At 39.5% G+C, this 22,299-nt stretch overlaps 1 protein-coding gene across 1 annotated transcript in view; it reads left to right on the top strand.

Annotated features, from left to right (window-relative positions):
* Positions 1 to 22,299, top strand: part of cdh23 (cadherin-related 23) — a 255,630-nt gene that overhangs the window by 66,272 nt on the left and 167,059 nt on the right. The window contains exon 6 of the mRNA XM_028468278.1: positions 168 to 260. Coding sequence (XP_028324079.1) covers positions 168 to 260 — 93 coding nt within the window. The remainder of the gene's footprint in view (positions 1 to 167; positions 261 to 22,299) is intronic.

Raw genomic sequence — 22,299 nt, 5'->3', positions numbered from 1 at the left:
AATGTAGTTGCTGTCACATATTGTCATTAAACATACCTCCTGTAGGTCATGTATCATGTACCTTTTTTATTTACTCTATAACTCTAACTTCTTACTTTATCTAATGCTCATTTGCAGTGAATCCGGGTTTCTGTTTCAAATTTGTTGCACTTTTTTTTTACCTTCAGGTGGTCAAAGACACCGTAAACATCCAGATTGGAGACGTGAATGACAACGCACCAAACTTCCACGGGCAGCCCTATACAGTTCATATACCAGAGGTAAGAAAGACATAATCTGCTGCATATTAATTAGTTTTACTGTTTTGTTAAGCCTACCTAATGATCAAAGGCAATGACATGATAATGACTTACAAGCTGTGTAGCAACTCTTTTCTGTCAAACATTATAACAATACAGTATTGTCACTGGACGAATGTTTAACCAGCTGAAAAATATTGGTCAAGCTGCTCTGGGTTACATTTTTTTTTTTTCTTTATTTGTATATTTTCACAAGATAGAAATCCACTCCTGTCTTTCATTTCATGTCAGATTCGGTCAAAATGCCCAATGACTTTCTAAGAGACTGAATGTGTTACAAGCTGTTTCCATTAGGGCTGCCAACTTTGGTCTTTTAGTCGACTAATTGGTCAATGCCGTCGTGGTCGACCAAGATTTTCATTGGTCGATCAGCAATGGTATCAGTTTGAATACCGTTAAAAAAAAAAAACCAATGCACTTATAGGTGATAAGGATTAAATATCACTATAATGTATTTAATGCCTAAACATGATTCTATGTCCAGCAACAGCTCTGTGTGAGTGCGTGCTGCGCTGCAAAAAAAAAAAAAAAAGTGTTGCGCTTCAGCTGCGTAGTGCGCTGTCCTCATAACAGAGCAGAGAGGGAACAAATGAAGACAGGTTTGAAACAAGCATCCAATGTTAAATCAATCCTTTTTCTGCACAAGAACATAGACTATCCTTATATTTGATACGTGGATTATGTAAATAGATCCACAGCTGTCTCTGCACCTGCTTTTCTTCGTTTTTTTTTTTTTTTTTTTTTTTTTTTTTGGTCAACTAATTGCTACGTGTGCCATAGTCTTTCTCGACCCACCATTTCTATGATTGACTACAGCCCTAGTTTCCATTACAGTTTTTTGCAAAATACAAGCAATATTTCTAGTGTCGACAAAGTATACAGTAATTGCACTTTGAACATGCTTTCATTGAAGGTTGTTTTGGGTTGGAGCCTCTTAACTCCCATGAAATCTCATCCCGCAAGACTTTGTTGCAGGGAGATGGACGCTCAGAACCTCCTTTTTTCTCCGAGAGAAGCGGTCATGTGATATTGTCATATTTGCGGAAAAAGTGTTTCCATTGCCCTTTTGCGACACATTTTACTATCGAAACGTCTGAGATTCCTCCTCATGACGTTTTCGCGATATGTGTTTTTTTAATTCAGGAATTTCCATTACCAGTTTTTATTGCGTTATTCAGATTTTGTGCATTTCCGAGGGTAATGATAGTATCTTATAGAGCCCTTTATAAATAAAGTTTAATGGATTGATTGATTGATAGATTGCTTTTCTTATGTACAATATAAGTCAAAGTGCTTTACATCATTAAAACCTTACATACAATAAAGCTTTACAAAGCTTGGTTCTCTTATCTCAATGTTGTGATCCATTCAAAATTAAGCTACCACGGTGTCTCTTAGATGAAGCGATAACATTTGAGAAACACGTTTAATTTTTGCATTATTTTTGGATTGTAATACTTTTGTCAGTTGTTATGCTTTGTTGTAGTGTGTTTCGCTTCGTTTCTTATTGTTGCAACATGAATAAATGTACACTACATACCACTATAGTGGCAAAAGTCAGTCAGTGTCATATCTTCCTATAACTTTAGTTATCTTGTTTTGATATGAAGCCCTCTCTGCAGTGGATCTCAGTTGTTTCACTGCTCTGTTTCTCATTCGTCTCTGTCCTTGCCGAATCTTCCGCCTCCTTCCTCAGCTCCGGCTTCTTTCCATCTTTGCGTCTCCTCTATGCCCTCCATCCCATCTAATCCTTGATATGAAGTAATTGCCAGGGTGGAATGGAGGACTTCAAACAAGGGCTCATATTCACACACACATCCACATGTCTTGTTGTGTTTATATAGCGCGCATAGCCCTCTCTGAGTTTTCACCAAATCTTCAAAGCCTCTGGCTTTTTCTCTCCCAATCCATAAAGTCAGGCAAATAAACGGGAGAAATAAGGACTGTTTAGATGAAGGCTGTTTAGATCCCTCACCAGGGAGGATTCTTTGAGGCCACTGGAACCAGCACTCTGTTGTGAGACTTTTTAAACTTTGTCGACAATAGGCTTGAGTTTAGCCAGTCCAAGAAAGCCGTTAAAAAGAACCTTGTTTAACCCTCCGTCAAAGATCGTTTGGTTGATTGTTAACCAAATTACTCAATTTGTAGAAATTTTTTTTCTTCATCTTAGCAGAATTCTGCATTCTGAATCAATGGTTAGGGCAGTAATTCCCAACCTTTTTCTTGTCATGAACTCATTTTTTAAAGTTTTTTTAGGGATGCGCCGAATATTCGGTGGCCAAATATATTCACATTTGACATTCGGTTTTGTGAGTTGAAATCAAGGCCGAATAGTAGCGTGTGACGCAATTACGCAATTAAACAACGTGCAGTGATTTTGAGTCCGAAAAGTGCATGCGCGTTGCTGCAGCAGCAGCAGCTCCTCCTTTCCGCACACAAACACAGCCAGACTCTCCCCTTACCGCTCTCCATCACCGCGTAAAAGTTGGAAACCGTCCAATTCCACAACCGAGCTCGTTGTTAGCGCTGTGAGCCACGAATTCGTAAACATCCCCATCGTTTCCTCCTCAGTTCGCAAGCGATGTCGGGTCTCGCTGCATAGACTGGTGTAGCATTAGCACGGAGTGCTAACAGCTGATATGTGTAAACAATGGGTCCGTGGCTCCAAACAGTGACTCCCAACGCGATCGGCAGCAGAAAAAGTAGTACAGTTTGGGCGTCAAGTAGTGCAGTTTACATTTACATATATGGCAATAAAGTATAATATATATTCTATATTAAACAGCAGTGTTTGTTTTAGCTGTTAGATAGTTGTAGAGGGAGGAGCTCACATTCTAGGAGGCGTGATAGGTGACGTCACCTGCTATCTTGGACAAAATCCAACTCGCCCGTTTAATGCTGACTTTGTACTAATTGTGGAATAACAAGGGAGGGAGGAAACAGAACTTTTTCAACTTTGACCCTCTGAATTTGGCTAAAGGGATGTATGTCACTGTAGCAAAACCATTATAAAGTGATTTTTTTTTTCATCATACCTCCCCTTTAATGCACTGTAGTTTTTTTTGGAATGCATGTTTTGTTTTATTTGAAGGGCTAATATAAATGAAACTTTGTTGTGCTCTTTTTGAAAAGCAAAGGCTACTGGAAAAAATGTCAGAATATTCAATAAACATTTACTTTCTTTAAAAAACATGTCTATAAATTTATTATGGGCTATTTATGCACTATTAAAAAAAAAATAGTGAAAAACTTAACAATCGCATTCGGTATTCGGCCAAACGTTACATTTCTAGGCCACTGACATTCTTACAGTGTTTGGTAAAAGAGGGTTTTGTACAGCATTTTGAGTATGTTTTATTTCAGTGCACGGGTAGTGTGTGGGTGGGGTGTGGCGGGATTTTATATTTGAAAGTATAACATTAGTTTTGTCCATTTTGCAGCGTACGACTCCTTTTGTAGGCGCAGTAAGAAGGTCAATCTTTTCATCTCATGAATCTCTCTGATAACTTCAACCCAGTTATCTACTGTAGAAGCATCCTTCTGTAACCATTTACGAGTTATTACTTTCTTTGCTGAAGCAATCAATATTTTCAGCAGATATCTATCATGTCCTGTCATTCCTTCAGGTAAATCACCCAGATACAGTTGTGCATCTTAATGGAATATTTTGCCCAGAAATATGTTGTAGAACTTCCCAAATATTTTTCCAGAATATTTGAATATTTTTATACTGCATTTTATTTTAATTGGATTCATATTTGAGAGAGTGAAAGTCTAGAAATACAATTGTTTGACATTGCGGTGGTAAATTTGAAAAATAATAAAAAATAAAATAAAGAATATTTATTTAATTTAAAGAGTAATTTTACTAGACATTTCAGGTAACCCCATTTTAATTTCCACTAATTTCCAGGCGACCACACATGGGGTCACTATTCCAAGGTTGAAAAATCCTGCTTTTCATGCTATTTTTCACCCATCTCCATTTGTTCTAAGAACCCCAAAAACATAGTATTTAAGGATTATTTTCATAAACTCACCTGCTTTCCAGAGTTTTAGCCTCTGAAAAGTCACTTTCTGACCAACTCTACACAAACAGGCTGATTTGCGGCCTACTTATGCATATTCATGAGTGGGCGTGTCTATAGACGGGACACTGACTTCCTCCTCACAGCACGGTGATGTAGGACCAGGGGACAGCCCACCCTCCTCCCACCCACTCCGTAACCGAGCTCATGCTGCTTTATAAACACGAGACAGAGCGTGGGGGCGGGGCGTTCACTGGCACATACATAGATTGTAGAAAATACATACATAGCACTGTGTGAAGGACGCTGAAATGCTCACCTTTGTGGGCGTGTCTGTTTACATGTCAATTACGGCAGAGAGCTTCCAGGAGGCGTGGCTTCTCCAGCTCAGTGCCGCGTCAAAGTCGTCATCAAAGTGGGAACGCATCATCAAATTGAAGCGAGGTGTTTGGGCTCACCCTGCAGTAAGAAAGGAGCAAATCAGCCTCTAACTAATGATTGAGGGAATCAATGAAAAAAACACTTTGGGCATGTGTATGAAGCCCAAATAGCACTTTATCATGTTTAAAGCACAGAAAAGTTGATTTAGCTTAACATGGGCCCTTTAAATACATTGCTGCAATTAAAAAAAACATTTTATTTTTTCAATTAGAAAATAAAATTGTAATGAGTACATTTTTAATTTGTATTTTTACTAGACATTTCAGGTTACCCTATTTTATTTCCAGGCAACCCAACATGTGATCATGACCCCAAGGTTGAAAAACCCTGTGTTAGGGTATCTAACGTGCCAGAATTCAAAACACATCGTTAAAGTTTGTTGCTTAGTTTAAAAATTGAGTGAATTTAAAAAGTACAATCTTCAGCTTGTCAACACAGTTTGAGATTATTACAGGTGGGACATATTTATCACAAAGTCAAATGAACTATTGAGTGTTGTTTGATAAGTCAGCCCCTGAGAATTCATATCCTGATGCCTATGTTGTGTGATAACAGTACAGCAGACAGCTCCCTCTCTGTCATCCATTTTCTTTGCTTAACACCGCTGCCAGTTTCTTCAACCTGCTTTCATTCAGTCGTCAGCGTTAATCTTCTTTGTGCCTCAATTTGCCATCATCTGCACCTTTTTTCATCTCATCTTACTGACCCGCAACTTTCCTTCTGCAGTTGTATGGCCTCATTACCTCTGCAACCATAACTGACCTCTAGAGGGCAAAGCAAACACACTGCAACACCGCTTCATCATGCTGTCACTCACTGGACATGCTGCAGAAACTAGAGGTTAGAGTGCCATCAGCATGACTAGAATAAAGTGTTCAGCTAAAATGGATGAAGTTAAAGACAGGAGAAGGTTGATGATGTGAAGGATAAAGACGTGAGTGGTAAAGAATAAAAACTTGACTTTTGTGATGAGTCTAAACCAGACCATAAACAACTGGCGGCCCCAAAACAAATCACCAAAAATTGGATTTGAAAAATTTGGAACGAATATAAAGCCTGACATAATACACAAAATAACTCCCAAAACACACAAATCGACAACAAAAGGCACACAGTACACCAAAACACACACACATAGTCCAAAACTACCCAAAATGATTACAAAATCACTAAAAACAACACATTACAGAATAGCTACAAAGACACACAAACTGTCAAAAAAAAATGCATAAAAATTGCAGGAAAATACAGAAAATGAAAACAAAAATACAGAAAGTGACAAAAAAATACACATAATTACAACAAGAACACAAAAATAACAAAAAAAAAGCCACAATGACTTCAAAAACAAACAAAAAGACTACACAAAAAACAACACTTTACAGAATAACGAAATTACAAAACAATGACAGGAAAATACAGGAAACAACACAAACACACACATAATGACTCCCAAAACACACAAAAGGACTAAAAACAAATCCCTTTTCCCCCTCTATTAATGCTCAGATTAGTTATTATTCTAAATGCTGACATGAATGTTGATAATGTGGCCCTCGAATCAGATACAATCGCATTTTTTGTGATAGAACACAAAAAAATGCAGAATACAAATTGGATGAACACCATCACTTGTGTTTGGCTTTAACAGAGAAGTATTGAGAGTTGCAAGGTGAGCAGTGCTGTAGGGAAAGCGGGGGAGAGTGTGTGTAAATGTCGTTTTAATTTGTAGAGCCATAAAGAAGGTGAAGGGGAGCAGGTGGGCGGCTAGCTTTCACTCTGTCAGAGCTAATGAACGGGCCAGATTTACAGCATCCACACAGTCGAGCTGCAAGCAGCGAGGAGGACTCGATATCAACAGTCACGACTATCAGCAGAAATAATGTTTAGGTAGAGGAGCAGATGGGCCACAACCCAAAACCATTATTTGCTGTGATGATTGAGTGTGAGTATAACATACTGAGAAGTGTTTTCACATTCCCCACACTGCAACAGGTATTCCACTACAGAGCGGATCTCTATCGAGAAAAACCAAAACGTTTTCCCTCATCCTCCCCGCTGAGAGCTCCTCTCGCTGCAGTGCCTGTGTCATTATATCAGACACCTGCAATAGAAACCTCATTGACCATGCCCAGTGTGCGCATGTTGTTCAACTGTCTAATATCCTGTGTTCTTTTACGATTCACAAGGTTGCATCTTGGATTTCTCTAATGAGTAGGGTTGGGCGTTGTTTGAATTTCAACAATTCCAATTCCTTGTTTTGATTCCAAATCCTAACGAATTCCGATTCTTTTAAAGGGCATGGTCAAAAAGGTTTACATGTTTTTAATGAGCTTGCTAACCAGAGGTCTTTCTGGATTAAATAGTTTTAACCTCTCCATGAATTTTAATCCTATGAACTTTTTATGTTTTAATAACTTTATTAGGAATTCCTCACAAGGATGTTTTCAACAAGTATATAAATATCAAATCTATGAACTTGATCATGAATATTGTACATTTTCTATTCACAAGAGCTTTATTTTTGAAAATCTCATGAAAGCACATTTACACTTTACACAGTGTCTGATGCTGCGGTTTAGATAAGCAACAGGTACAGGATAAAATCAGAAAGCGCCAAGTTAACACAAACACTTCCAGTGGGTTCTTCTCTGTCGATCTTCCCGATCTTCTTTTTCCATTCGGCTAACTGGTTATCCAAAGTAGGAATCTAAATTTCAAAATGTCAACGATTCCAGTGTCATAGTACGTGACACCGGGACCAATCGATGTCCCGCCCTAAACAGCTTCACTTCCTCCCACTGCCACTCTCAATCTACCAGAAGCCACACCTCTACTTTTCTGCACACGCATTGCGGAACATAACAAGTTTGCATTGGGTCGCATTGGTATAGGTCTATGGGTCAGGTAAGAGCCACAATCATATTTACTGTTTGCTGTTTGCATATTTACCTTGTTTCCGTGCACAGACTCCGCTACAGGAAGTCGAAGCCTATGGGCTGGGCGATCACAGCGCTCGTTTCCATTTGTACAGGGGTCTACAGGAGGAAGGCGTGACTTATATACATTGATGTATATGAATGACCACTGGCAGTAGACCATAGTAAAAGACTTTTTTTTCGCATTTCAAAAGAATGATACATGATCATAGATTTCTCAGAAACTCTGGATATCAGCTTTAAGTCATGGGTGCTTCAGTATGGCCTTTGGGAACTTTGTAAAAGACTTAAAATATTCCAATTCTAACAAAACCACAGTACAGACTGAGGAATTATCAAAACGTTATCTGCTTGCTCTTTTTTTTTTTTTTAATCAGTCAACGTTGTACCAATGTTGTCCTACTCGAACCAACAGTAGGTTCAGACGCTACAGAACAAGTTAGAAACCTCTTTAAAGAACATCTGACCTCTAAAGAAAATAACATTCTGGCTGTTTGCACTGGGGTTTTTTCATCTGTGTCTGGTAGAATCACATTGACAGAAGCTTTAACATCCCATTACACATAGGCTTGTTGGATGTCTGCATATTGGTCTGCTGCGCAAAGCCATTAAATGTTTCTATAAACAGCCAATTTAAAACAGGTCTTTTTTTAAGTCTCCAACTTTTGGCTACTATTTGCTCCAAACACTTTGGAATTGAATACTATGTTGTGTTTCATGCATTAAACACACAAACAAACAAAAATGGCCCATTTTTCTGATATTTTTCACAGTGAGTGTTTGAGAGCCCCTATTACGCCTGTGAATGAGCTGTTTCGTCCTTGATGTGGGCTCTGGCAGCAAAACGGATGCACCTGCTATTTAATGTACCCGTTTGCTGTCAGGTAAACCACCGAGGAATTAATAATGTTCCCTTTTTTTTTTGTCTTTGTTTATTTCAGAAAGCTAATTTTTTCACCTTCTGTCTTTGTTACTAGTAAACCATACCTTCTGAAGGTTTAATGCTTAACAGGGCACTCTTGTAAATGTGGTTTTTAAATCTAAATTTGTTTTTTACCTGGTTAGATAAAGGATATTAAACAGGTATTGGAAAACGAAATCTATATTTTTGCTCTAAATCGACACTTGCTGTGCAATACACAAAATGTGACCCCACTCTTGAGAGACGTGAGTCATAATAACCATATATCATGCTTAGTATTTTTGTCATACATTTACATCTACTTTAAACCTTCTGTGGAGGACCTTTCCTTTGGTCAAAGATAACTCCAGTTTTGTTCAAGCCAACTGGCCCAACATGGCAACAAATCAGCTGTTCACTATGAGCTCTCAGATTACAAAATTAAATGTTATATATTTATCTTTTTGTTATTCATGTTTGGATTAATTTTAAACAATGTGGAAACCTGTGTGTACTAGTGATCAGACTTTGAAAATGATCGTCAGCACAGCATTTGGATGCCACTTCCAGCTGTCAAATTACAAATCCAGTTTAAAAAGGATGACACCGTAAACGGGTAAGTCTACGATATGATTAGAACGATCGAATGCCTTTAACCTCATGAAAATAGTTGATGTTATGTGAATGGAGCACTGACTTGAGTTTTTACTACATCACAAAAATGCCGACTTCCACAAGTGAGCATTTAAAGTGGCTTTTTTCATATGATGCTTCTAATAAAGCTTTTAGATATCATGACCTGCATTAAAATACATAGCTCTGTCCTTTAAAGAGAATTTACCGAAAAAAAATCTCGAGAATTTTGAATTTAACTTGTGGAAAATAATCTATACCTAAACTGTAATTTACTTTAGTTAACCACCTGGACTAATCATGGCCTTTTATGACAACAATTTAGCAAATGTTTACCTTTTTGATTTATTCATTCATTTGCAACTCCTAGAACCACTAATGCAGGGGTCACCAACCTTTCTGAAACTGTAAGCTAGTCCAAAAGGCTACCAGCTAGCATCTCTAATAAATAAAGGAAGTTCTGCGTGCGTCTGTGCGTGCGTGTGTGTTTGTGGAGTGAATTTCTCCCCGACGCGGTCAAAGTCCAGCACCTGGACTCCCCAGGCTCCTACGCCAGGATCCTGTTTGTGGACTTCAGCTCTGCTTTCAACACTATAAACCCAGCTCTCCTTCAGGACAAGCTTTCCCAGCTGAACGTGCCAGACTCCACCTGCAAGTGGATCACAGACTTCCTGTCTGACAGGAAGCAGCACGTGAAGCTGGGAAAAACCATCTCTGCTCCCCGGACCATCAGCACTGGATCTCCTCAGGGCTGTGTTCTTTCTCCTCTGCTCTTCTCCCTGTACACCAACAGCTGCACCTCCTCTCACCAGTCGGTCAAACTCCTGAAGTTTGCAGACGACACGACCATCATCGGTCTCATCTCTGATGGAGACGAGTCTGACTACAGGTGGGAGACAGACCGGCTGGTGTCCTGGTGCAGCCAGAACAACCTGGAGCTCAACGCTTTAAAGACAGTGGAGATGATAGCAGACTTCAGGAAGAACCCAGCCCCCCTCACCCTGGGAGACTCTACAGTGAGCTCTGTGGAGTACTTCTGCTTCCTGGGGACCATCATAACTCAGGACCTCAAGTGGGAGCTGAACATCAGCTCCATTATCAAAAAAGCTCAGCAGAGGATGTACTTCCTGCGGCAGCTGAAGAAGTTCAGTCTGCCAACAGAGATGATGGTGAACTTCTACAGCTCCATCATCCAGTTCATCCTCTGCTCCTCCATCACCATCTGGTACGCTGCAGCTACGGCCAAGGACAAGGCCAGACTGCAGCGTATCATCCACTCTGCAGAGAAGGTCATCGGCTGCAATCTGCCCTCCCTCCAGGACCTGTACGCCTCCAGGATTTTGAGGCGTGCAGGAAAGATTGTGGCCGACCCCTCCCACCCCGGTCATAAACTGTTTCAATCTCTCCCTTCTGGAAGGAGATTTCGGTCCATCAGGACCAGAACCTCCAGACACAAAAACAGCTTCTTTCCCTCTGCCACCATCCACATGAACACACCCCCAGTCACCCACTGGACGCCCCCCCACCCGATCACCACCTCCATGATGACATTATCTGCTGCACTGTATTTATATATATATATATTTATATTTATCCTTTATTCTCGATCTATCCTTTATTTATCCCTCATTCTTTATATTTATCATTATTATTATTATTATTATTGTTGCTGGGTTGTTCTTTGTTTTTTTTTTTGTTTTTTTTTTGTTGTTTTTTTTGTGCACCAACTACCAAGACAAATTCCTTGTACTGTCCTTGAAACAGTATTCTGATGAGCAAACAGCAGATCTGCAACACTTGAAAACATTTGTCACAATGTTTAAGTGAAAATAAACATTCAACATTTTTATGAGCAGTATTTAACTCTTCTAAGTACTAACTACATCTCTCATATGTATTTACCTTTATGAGTAAATCAGAATTTAGATGGAGGTCATTGGTGCCTAAAGCACCTGAGAGCAAATCACATGGTCCATGCGGGCTACCTGGTGGGCACCGTGTTGGTGACCCCTGGCCTAATATTGGAAATAAAGACCCACAGAAAGTCTATCAAACGTAACACGACAGATCTCAAAAACCTCCATTAAACCAAATGTTAAACCCATCACATTCCGAGCTAACAAAAGCATTAAACCAAGGACAGATACTATGTAATAATAAACCAACAAAAATGGACCCGACAAACCCCAGAACAATGATGGATAATTTGGAAAGAACAAAAAAGGGACATTGGCAGCATTGTGTTGGCACACAACACCCTTTTTTCCCCTGTCAATTATTTTACACTTTTTACATTAATGTTGATAAATTAAAAAAAAACTACTCAATATATTGGCATTTTTAAAAATCCTAAAACTATGAAGTGATAATAATTTCCGTCTTTTGTGTGTGTTTTTTTTTTTCATCTTTTTTTTAAAATCCACTTGTCATGTGATTATGTCTGACGACAGTAATTAGATGTAATCACCATCTTTAAGACGTTTTTAATTCCCACCCAAAGAGTGCATATGGCTAATTTATGTAAGCACTGATAGGGGATTTACCAGCTGTCTGATAACATGTTTTATACATGCTTTAAGAGCCTGATCTGCTTGTACGATCATTATATTTGTTCAGGACTTAAACATTATCAATGTGTTTCTGACAGTCTTTCAGGTCAAATGCTTGCTTAAATGAAATATCAGATTGTTTAGCCTCCACAGCAATTTTTCCGTGCGTCATTTCCAGTCCAGAGGTTGTAGCCTGCCACTCATGAAGGTAAATCGCGTCTTCTTTCTCACTTTATCTTTCTGCCATTTACTTTAACCCACTGAGCATGAAGAGCACCTTGATTTACATGCCATGCAAAGATGGGCGGAGATTTGTCAGTCATAAAAGAGATGGCTCGTGTTTGTAAGTGAGCATCAAAGAGTACATTGAAGAGAGATAAAGAGAGGTATGATGTGAGAGAGAGAGAGATGAGCAAAGTGAAGTGTGAGCACACATGGAAAGAGAGTGGGGGGTGAGATTGAAGGGCGAGAGAGAACAGCTTTGGCTCCCAAAAGCCATTAAAGTTTGATTCACCCACTCCTCTGTCTTTGAATAAATCAACCTGTCGTTCTCTTTGCTACCTTTCTTTCAAGTGTGAGGTTTCCACCCCTTTGCCCGCCCCCACCCTGCCTTTGGCGCTCTCGTTCCCAGAAACACTCACTTGGCAGAATTGTAATTCTGACAAGGTTTTTCCAACATCTTGTCAGCGCCTCTGTTTTCTACAGCTGCTCACATTTATGTTTGTGTCTGATTAGGAGGAAGGAACGACGGGGTGATCGGTTCCATTGGTTTGTGCAATGTGTGACACTGCATGGTTATTAGAAAACATCTGCACTGGTGGATGGGATTAAGCTTAACTTCAGTTATTGGCCTTTTTGTTGTTTGTTGTTACTGTTTGTTGTTTTCTATTTTCTTGGTTTGTCTGATCAGGACAAGAATTTTCCCTAATAGATCTCTTGAGTCTGTCTTTTTTGCTATATCTTTTTTGGCTTGGAATGCAAAATAAACATTATGGAGGTCTGTTTAAAAAAAGATAGGAATTTTTTTTATTTAAATATATATAAAAAAGAGAAATAAAGTATGAGATTAAAATGTATGTTGCCAAAATTATGCTTCTGTACTTTCTTTTATTTACACCCTGACTTAATAGGAAGCATAACCAATCCCTACTTCTACTATGACAAGTTTACCCATCCAACTCCCACAGTATTTATTAGGGGTGTCAAATGATTAATTTTTCTAATTGCTATTAATCGCATGACTTCCATAATCAACTCATGATTAATTGCTAATTAATCGCATATTTTGTATCTGTTCTGATTGTACACTAAAAAGATATTTTTCAACTTTATAATACTCTTATTTACATAGGAGTGGACCAATATGCTTACATTATGCAAAAATATTTATTATTGCAACAATTAAAACTCAGCCAAACAGGAATCATCAAATGGGCACATTAACAAGAATTCAAAATCAACAATGTAGTGTCCAACTCAATATTTGGAAAGAATTATTAAACATCTAGTTTTCAAAGAGCATTAAAATAATTCAGTTATCCTAACCATTATCGATCGTTTCTCCAAGGGAGTCCATTTTGTCCCCCTTCCCAAAATCCCATCTGCCTTGGAGACGGCTAACTTGTTAGTCCAACATGTTTTTCGTTTACACGGTATCGGATCGTGGACCTCAATTCTCTTCACAAGTATGGAGAGCATTCTCTCAGGCCATTGGAGCATCAGCCAGCCTTTCCTCAGGTTTTCATCCACAGTCAAACAGTCAGGCAGAGAGGGCAAACCAATGTCTCGAAACTGCCCTTCGTTGTGTGACAGCCCGCCATCCTACTGCTTGGTCCACTTTTCTTCCTTGGGTTGAATATGCACACAATTCCATGTCAAGTTCTGCTACTGGACTCTCTCCTTTCATGGCTTCTCTTGGTTTCCAGCCGCCTCTGTTTCCTGCACAAGAACAGGAGGTGGCTGTCCCATCTGTTCAGGCCCATCTTCTTCGGTGCCGAGCCGTTTGGAATACTGTCCGTTCTGCCCTCACACGTTCTGCAGCTCGTAGCCAGCAAACTGCCAACCGCCGTCGCACGGCAGCACCGGTCTACCAAACGGGACAGAGGGTGTGGCTCTCTTCCCGTGATCTGCCCCTCCAAGTGGACTGCAAGAAACTGGCTCCGAGGTATGTGGGATTATACGAGATTGAGAAGATTGTGAACCCCGTCTCTGTCAAACTTAAATTGCCCGCTGCTCTACGAGTTCATCCTGTGTTCCACGTTTCCTTGATCAAGCCCGTCATGTCCAGTCCTTTGTGCCCTCCGGCCGTCCCCCCGCCTCCCTCCCGGCTCGTTGAGGGTCACCCTGCCTTCACGGTTAGTCGGATCCTGGATGTGCGCCACTGGGGGCGTGGTTTCCAATTTCTTGTTGATTGGGAGGGTTATGGCCCTGAGGAGCAGTCGTGGGTTTCTCGTCGCCTTATCCTGGACTCTGGTCTACTGAGGGACTTCTATCGCCGGTTCCCTGACAGGCCTGGTAGGACGCCAGGAGGCGTCCGTTGAGGGGGGGTCCTGTTATGTTTTTGGCCATATGTGCCTGTTTTTGTCTCCCTCTTGTGGCTCTTTGTTTTCCTTTTAGGCTCATCACTGCAATACAAAAGCCTCAGACTCACCTCCACTCATCGTTGGATTGTTCCGTCTATGCTGCGGTACTTCTGCTCTAGAGATATCCTGAAGTCTATGCCTTTTGCCAAGTTTTATTTTTGATTCTGGAATTTCAATCCTCTAGTACCCGAGCCTGCTCTGGAGCCACTCCCAGGATCAAGCCAAGCCAAGCGGACACTTTTTGTTAAATAAATTCTCGTCGACCCACACTTTGGGTGTTGTGTTTGTTTATGGGTCCAACTTAACAACCCTAACATTACCACCTCACATGGGTAGAAATAAAACATAACACAAAACAAAAGGTCATCCCTTATTACAAAGTAGGCTCAACATAGGGTGTTACAAAAAAAAATAAATTGTGCCATTAACAGCTCTCATACCCTATCCTTTCCCATCTTATTCTTGACTAAATGAACAAAAACCAAAGAGCTACTAAATATGTGGGTTGTCCACATTACTTTCATTTCCTCGCACTGTGCAAGTTGCTATAACACACGAGCATGTTTACATTTTCAGACGATAGGGCAGCTCTCTACTTCTGAACAACATGCCCAGACAGTGAAAATAACCATTCGCATGGTACAGATGTTGCAGGTGTTGCCGCGCTGCTCTAACTTTATCCACAAACACGTTGCTACCTGAATTGCCAACCACGCACTGGCCCGCCTGGATGTTCTTCTTCTTCTTGGTCTTTATCGGTGGTCGGCCTCCACCATTTGGAGCATTACCGGACACAGAGTTTGGGGAACAGCTCCGAGCTCAATCAATCTCCTGCAAGTTGGTTAATTGTTAATCACGCATTTAAAAAAAAAAAAAAAGATGCGTTTAAGGAAATTTGCATTAATGTGTTAATAAAGCAATTTTGACATTCCTAGTATTTATATGTTGCAAAATCTTCAACTTAATGAGCCTGCAGCCAAGACTTGTTTTTGAGTCAAAACAACATTAAAAAATGACGTTGTGGGTCCATTTATCTATGTTTAATAAAACGTGTACCTATATTTAAACATTTAAATATCAAGAGCAGCAATAACCATTTGATTCCAGAAAAAAGAGCCTTATTGTAAAAAAGAAGAAATTTCCATTCTCAGTCATTTTTTGAAATCACAGTTCTAACATTTTCCTCCACTGAAAAATGACGAGCTTTCCAAGCTGGTAAGAAGATCACTAGTTCTCCATTAAAGTTTACTATTAACATGTGTGGAATACAGGCTTGATCTGACATAACAGGAAGAATAACCAATCCCTACTTCCACTATGACAACATTGTACATCCAACTCCCACAATGCACCACTTCTTAAAGTGGCAGTTCCAAACCTGTAACAGCGGGCTATAAATACATGGTGTTCTCTCGGTCACTGAATGGCTCCGTGTCAACAGAATCCCAGAACGGCTAAAAACATTGGAAAAAGTGGGAAAAACAGGCTTTCACCACTTTCACAAATGTTGTGCCACATCGCCCCTGAGTCACTTTTTAACATAACATTCACACTAGTTTGTTCAAATAAAAAAATTACTCTTTCAATAAAACCCTTTCTCCTTAAACATCTTCTTATCCGTCTCCTTTTAGGTTTCCATACCATTGTGTCCCATATGTAGCTTTGATCTATAATTGAGTTGTGCACTCGACCGCTCCTGCCAGGACCCAGCTTGTAAGAAGAAGGAGCAAAAAACAGAAAATGTGCAGTGGGGATATGTTCTAGAGTGGCTTTCTATGGTTGGTTTTCAATTGAAAACCATTTAAAACCATTGAGGATTTTGAACGTAAAAATTGACGAAGCTTGTTGGGTATGAGAGCTTCTATCATTCAGGTAATGACATTACTCTCAAGATGTGGCATGAGCAGGGAAGCTCAGTCAGTAAGAGGCAATAGACAGGCTGTTGATCAAGTGCTGTTTAATACATGTCTTGTCTCATCAACAAGACGTAATGTGATTTGACAATGTTGAAATCTCCTAATTGAGAAAAGGCTATGGGAAGCACTGGTGCTGGTACCAGCTCTGCTGTGGGAAGCACTTCATGCCATCTACTGATCTCTCCTAAACACTCAGTGGCAGATTCACAAAAGGTTTAGGGATAATAAAACGTGTGCAAACGTCCCTCCACGCACTAATAAGGAGTACAAAGCCTAAGGAATCAGGTGTGCACTGCAGCTGCGCTTCCCAATGCACCCTCAATTCATTTAGTGCGTTTCCCTCTGATCAGTGATGTGCATTCAGGGAAGGCAAGGTAGGCAGTGCCTACTCAAGGATGAATTTACATTTTGATTATTTGTTTTAATTATAATATAATTCTAAATGTATTATTTTTCAATTTCCGGTAGCCTGCAGTACCTATAAGTTTGAAAGTGTCAGCATTTTGTGCTTTTCATAGCCCAAATGACTAAACATCGCTATTTCTTGGTACGGCACAGACGCTGCACAGTCTCACGCCGCTGTAAGCCAGGAGGAGGCCACACCCCCTCCCAAAAGTGCTGCTCTGCCTCTGTTTCCATAGCGTGTTTTTATGTCAGTTCCCCAGGATGAAAATCATTTACGTAAAAAGGCAGCTCTCTATGCTGCCTTTGGACGTAACCATGCGATGCTAAATGCTATACGTACATTCAGAGTGCATTAGTGAATTGATAGAATGTGGCTGCTGCTACGTTCTGTAGCGAGTGGGCGGTATAACACTACAGTCAGGATGACAGCGCTAGAGACGATAAAGAAACTTTCTTTTGAGGAAAAATGACAGCTTTTAAAAGATGGGAGACCAACACCTGAGCTACCAGAGCTTCAGCAAAGGTAAGGTCAGAAAATTGTTGGTATTGTCTACAGTGAATGGTACAAAAGGAAGGATTGACTTTATGGATGCTCCTCACTGAGGCTGTTCTGAGTTGTTGTTGTTGTCATTTTCTCCGTGTTTCTGTGTTTCCAACACAAACAACAGATGTGCTGTCGTGTCATGAGATATATCTTGTTGGGAGAGTATGGAGGCTATATTAAATAATTGTTTGTTTCTTTAATGGTGTTTTACCATGTTGACTTTGTTAGATAGCTAAATACTGTACTTGTTCATGTGGATCTTGTTGGGTTTTTTTCTTTCTTATTATGAATTTTATATTTTGATAAGCGCATTGAGATGACTTTGTTGTAAATTGTGCTATACAAATAAAGTTGAATTGAATTAACACTTGCCAATAGAAACATATGAAATTGTCATTGGTGGTCTCGATTTGCAACGGCCTGCCTACCCAACCCTAGTGCTGATGGCACACCACTGCCTCTGATCAAAATGCGTAGTAGGCGGATCTCCCAGTGGGAGCAAAAATATGGGAGGAGTGAATGCAAATAAATTATTGCAGGGAACGCAATGCGATTCATGAAATCTGGAAGTTTGCGGTGATAGTTTTAATACCAGAAAGGAGGCGCAAACACACAAGCAGAGATCATCGCTGCTATAAATGTGAACAGATAAAACTGCGGTGTTGTGTGCGTGTGTGTGCATGTCTCTGTGTGTCTGTGTGTGTGTGCGCAACATGCCTTTTAGACTGGTGAATGGTGATTAAAGCGGTATATAAGTCATGTCCATTCTCAAATGTTATAAAGAAGCTTAATTTAGTGTGTGAGAGAGAGGGAGAGAAAAAGAGGTTGCCGTGCGATGGACTTGATCCCTGTCAAGGGTGCCCCGCCTAGTGCCCGAAAAAAGCTGGACATAAGTACCAGCAGACCCCGCGACCCTGAAAAAGAAGCAAGTGGGTCAGAAGTACTATTACAAGTAACCTGACAGCTCAAAATCTAAACATCCCTCCACAATTCTTTCTGCCTCCCTCAGGCCTCTGCTTCCTAAAGTATGGCACATGGTGAAAAACAGGGGTCAGCAAGTCCAAAAGTTATGTTTTGAGAGGGTTAACTCACTCTGTTTCTAAAAACTTCACTGCAATGAAGTTTAGAGGCTTTTATTGATGAAACAATTTGATTATTAACAACATTAGAATCATGTCATCAAGAAAAATGATCATTTAACCCCCCTTGGTCTCAAAAAAGATAGCAGCCATTTTTGGAAAGACAGTCCATGTGTCAGTTTTGGCCACACCCCCACAAGCAAGGCCTCATTGGAAAGGCCAGGATGTCCTCTTGACAGTACAGTGGGATTGAAATTGAGGACAGAAATGCATTGCCGGGTCTCAGGAGGTTATGGAAATATAGGCTTTACAAAATGATAGGACATCTTACAGTTTGTATTAATGATTATAATGACCAGTACATGATTGTGTTTGCACCTTTTTCTTTATTATTCTTTTTTTTTTTGTATTCTTCTTAAATCAGAGACATGCAGTAACATGCATGTCATATTTTGAGGTCACATGATCTGCACATTTTTATCAATGTTAGCATAAGGAATCCTGTCTGTGTACTCACATGTTGGTGTTTTCAGTGCTAAACTAACAGATACCATGCAAAGAGGTAAATATTGTTCTTTATGACAGCAAAGAGTGATCACTGAAATGGTTTGGCTCATTGTTGCACACCTGATGTTTAGCAGACATCACGCCACGTAATCACATGTCTTTTTGCAAGAAAACAATGGAAATCGTTTTCTTACCCTTGTGTGGTTTCCCTCGAATCAGAAACAGACGTGATACATTTAGTGATATGAAGTTTCACTCAGGAAGTAACCGCTGGTTTTCCTAAAGAATAAAGAAATGTCTGGAGAATCACAAGGTACCAGAGGTCTGTAGAAAGGTGACTTAGTTAACTGTAATCAGATGTCCTGCCTGAAATGTGTACTGGAAAGATGTCATGTATATTTATGTGTGTGAGAGTGGGAGTGTGTGTGTGCATAAGAACTCCAGATTTCAGTCATTTTTGAGTGAAAAATTTGGAGTTTACATGAAATAAATATAAACCGATGAAACATTCCCAAACACAGTCTGTAGAATTTCCTCCGACTGACTGACCAACTACTATTCAGATCCTCTTCTTCTGGAACAGTTCATCAGCTGATCCATGTCAGCATTTAAATCAAGGATATGTGATGTAGAGTGAGGGAGAAATGGAGGCTTCTAGGATGGGAGTCAATCCACTGTGTACCTAATTTCATTCATTCATTCATTTTCAGACCCACTTTATCCTGTTCAGGGTCGTGGGGGTGTACCTAATTTATAATCTTTTATTTAGCTTGTAGGAGGTTTGACAAGGAGTGATAAAAATGATAACATTAATTATTAATAATAATATTACATTATTTTTCCTGCTAAGATAGAGATTATAGTGTCTTAGATCAGCGATTCCCAACTGGTGGGTCGGGACCAAAAGTGGGTCGCGGGCAGCTGGTCAAAAATAAATAAATAGCCTACTCAATGTCTCATGTTGGACTTGTCTTTTATTTTGAAAGAAACTTTTCTTTCGACAGCCATGATGTGAAATGCATGTTGCACAGGAAAATACATAGATTTATGTTTTTAAAAAGATTAAATGTGTGCTTTCAACAGTTATTTTTGAAAAACTAAATTTGGTTGGTTGAATTCTCAAAAAAAAAAAAATTGGGTCACGATATAATGACTGTGGCAAAATTTGGGTCCCAAGGTGAGACCAGTTGAGAACCCCTGTCTTAGATCACTTTAAATAGTTATTAATACCTTGTCATTCAGGGTGTGAATTCTTGTCAAACTGTCTACTTTCCAATAACAAACCATATTATATTGCATAGACCACAGACAAATAGTAAAAGTATCAAAATGTATTAATAAAACAAGTTTAACCTATTTACACAACAAACTAAAAAAAAAAAACCCGCTACACTCACTAAGCTAAAGATAAATGCAAGCTTAGTTAAAGTCTAATAAAACAAAACACTGTGAGGTTACAAAAAAAAATATAAACGTACATTGTGATGGGGTGACTCAGCGACCCGTGCTGTTCAAATCCAAAGATTTGAATTTTGCAACTGGGCTTATAATGGTGATGACATACTGTATCTGGGTTTAAGCGATTACCACTGGTTGACGTTTTTGCGGCAGCCAATCAAATTGTTTTGGGTGATTTGTGGGCTTGTGGTCTGTTCATGGGCGTGTTCGATGAGTGGATGAAAAAAAAACTTATTTAAAAAAGAAATTTGATGAGAGCAGAGATCATATTGTTCTGTTCAGTTTAACACTCAACATGGTAAGTTGCTGCAAGGTTTCTGGGCAATAATCATTAGGAACAGTTAAACTGTAACTTTACTGTATGTAACCGTATTCTAAGAATTTGCTGGTTTCCTGTGAATAAAGGAGTTAATGACAGCGTGGGGAAAAAAATACATTTCAATTTGTTTCACAAATCTGTGTTCACTTAAAAGGTTTTCATTGTTAATTCCTGGAGCAAAAGCACAATGGCAACGTTTACATGGGAGCTTTAATTCCTCTTTAAAGCATAATAAAAGTTCATTCCTCCTTAACTTGACCTTGTAAACACTTAATTCCTAATGCTAATTTAATTCCGAATCAGGTGGCTGGTTAATTCCGTTTTTTATTCTTATATCTTGAATAATTCCTCTTTCTTGTAAACGGTTAACAACACTTAAATCCGCTTTAAGTTAATTCCAGTTGTTCTGCGCATGTTATCCATGTCTTAAAAGACATGGATATAATGAAAAGACTGGATGGATAAACATGCGCACATTTACACGGACACATGGACTTAAAGGTCAGCAAACGGAACGGCTTCCTCGTACGGGTGATACTAAGACCTGGAGGCGGAGTAAATGCGTCCCCCTACTGCTGCACGGGCTGTAATATCACCAAGTTTATCATTGGAACAGTTGTTAGAGCTACTATCTTCACCAGGGAGCAAATATTTACTCCTGGTTATTGTTTTCTTGGGTTTCCTGCGCTTTTGGGGGCTTTTCCGTGGACCAAAGTGTGTTTTTGTTGAGCTGCTGCTTCAAAACTACAATCAAAATAGAGGTGAAAACAGTTCTCATGTGTGGTCTTCTGTGTTACAGCCAACAATAAAATTTTTGTTGTGGTTCTCCCGATAAACGTGATACGTCACGTTCGTCCCCTGTCCAATCAGAGCCTTCCCAACCCCAGACCTAAAGCAGAATTAACTAAAGCCGAATAAACCGGTTTTCCATGTAAACCTCAATACGGGAATTGCTATTACCATGTAAACACAAAGCAGAACACTTTATTTCCGAATTATTGAATTCGGAATAACTAATTCCGAATTTAAAAACATCATGTGACCACTGTCTATGCCTTTGGTTCTTGGCAAGTAGGGGGAAGGCACACGGTTAAGTCATAAATTCTTGTAGCCTTTTTGTTCTCAGCTTGTGTGAGAGAGATGAGAGGAGGACAAATGGAGGTTCAATTTACTGTTCCTGTGGTTAAAAGGTGTGCCGTAGTATCTGTGCCAGGTCATAGACATCTTTTTTTTTGTTTGTTTTTTTTTCATGTCAAAGGCACAGACATTTGTCTGCACCTCATTTTAAGATTGTGTATTTATATGTTGCAAAATCTTCAAACTAATGAGCCTGCAGCTAATGACTTGTTTTAGGGTCAAAACAACATAAAAAAAAAAATGAGATTGTGGGTCCATTTATCCAGTGTTTAATAAAAATGTGTACCTATATTTGGAAATTTAGATGCCAAGAGTAGCAATTACTATTTGATTCCAGAAAGAAAGATCTGTGTCCTATTTTTTAAGACCACCAATTTCCATTCTCAGTCATTTTTTTTCAAAGCACAGTTAGAATTTTACTGGACTGAAAAACTGGAAAGAAGATCACTAGTTCTCCATTAAAGTTTACTATTAGCATGTGTGGAATTCAAGCTTTAACCACTGCTAGTTTATTTTTTGGTGTGTGTGTGTCTAACTAAAGTTGTCCCCTATGTTCATCTAA

Source organism: Gouania willdenowi, chromosome 15 (assembly GCF_900634775.1).
Source record: "Gouania willdenowi chromosome 15, fGouWil2.1, whole genome shotgun sequence".
In the NCBI taxonomy this organism is placed as follows: domain Eukaryota; kingdom Metazoa; phylum Chordata; class Actinopteri; order Blenniiformes; family Gobiesocidae; genus Gouania; species Gouania willdenowi.
This window is presented reverse-complemented; position numbering and strand designations above follow the sequence as displayed.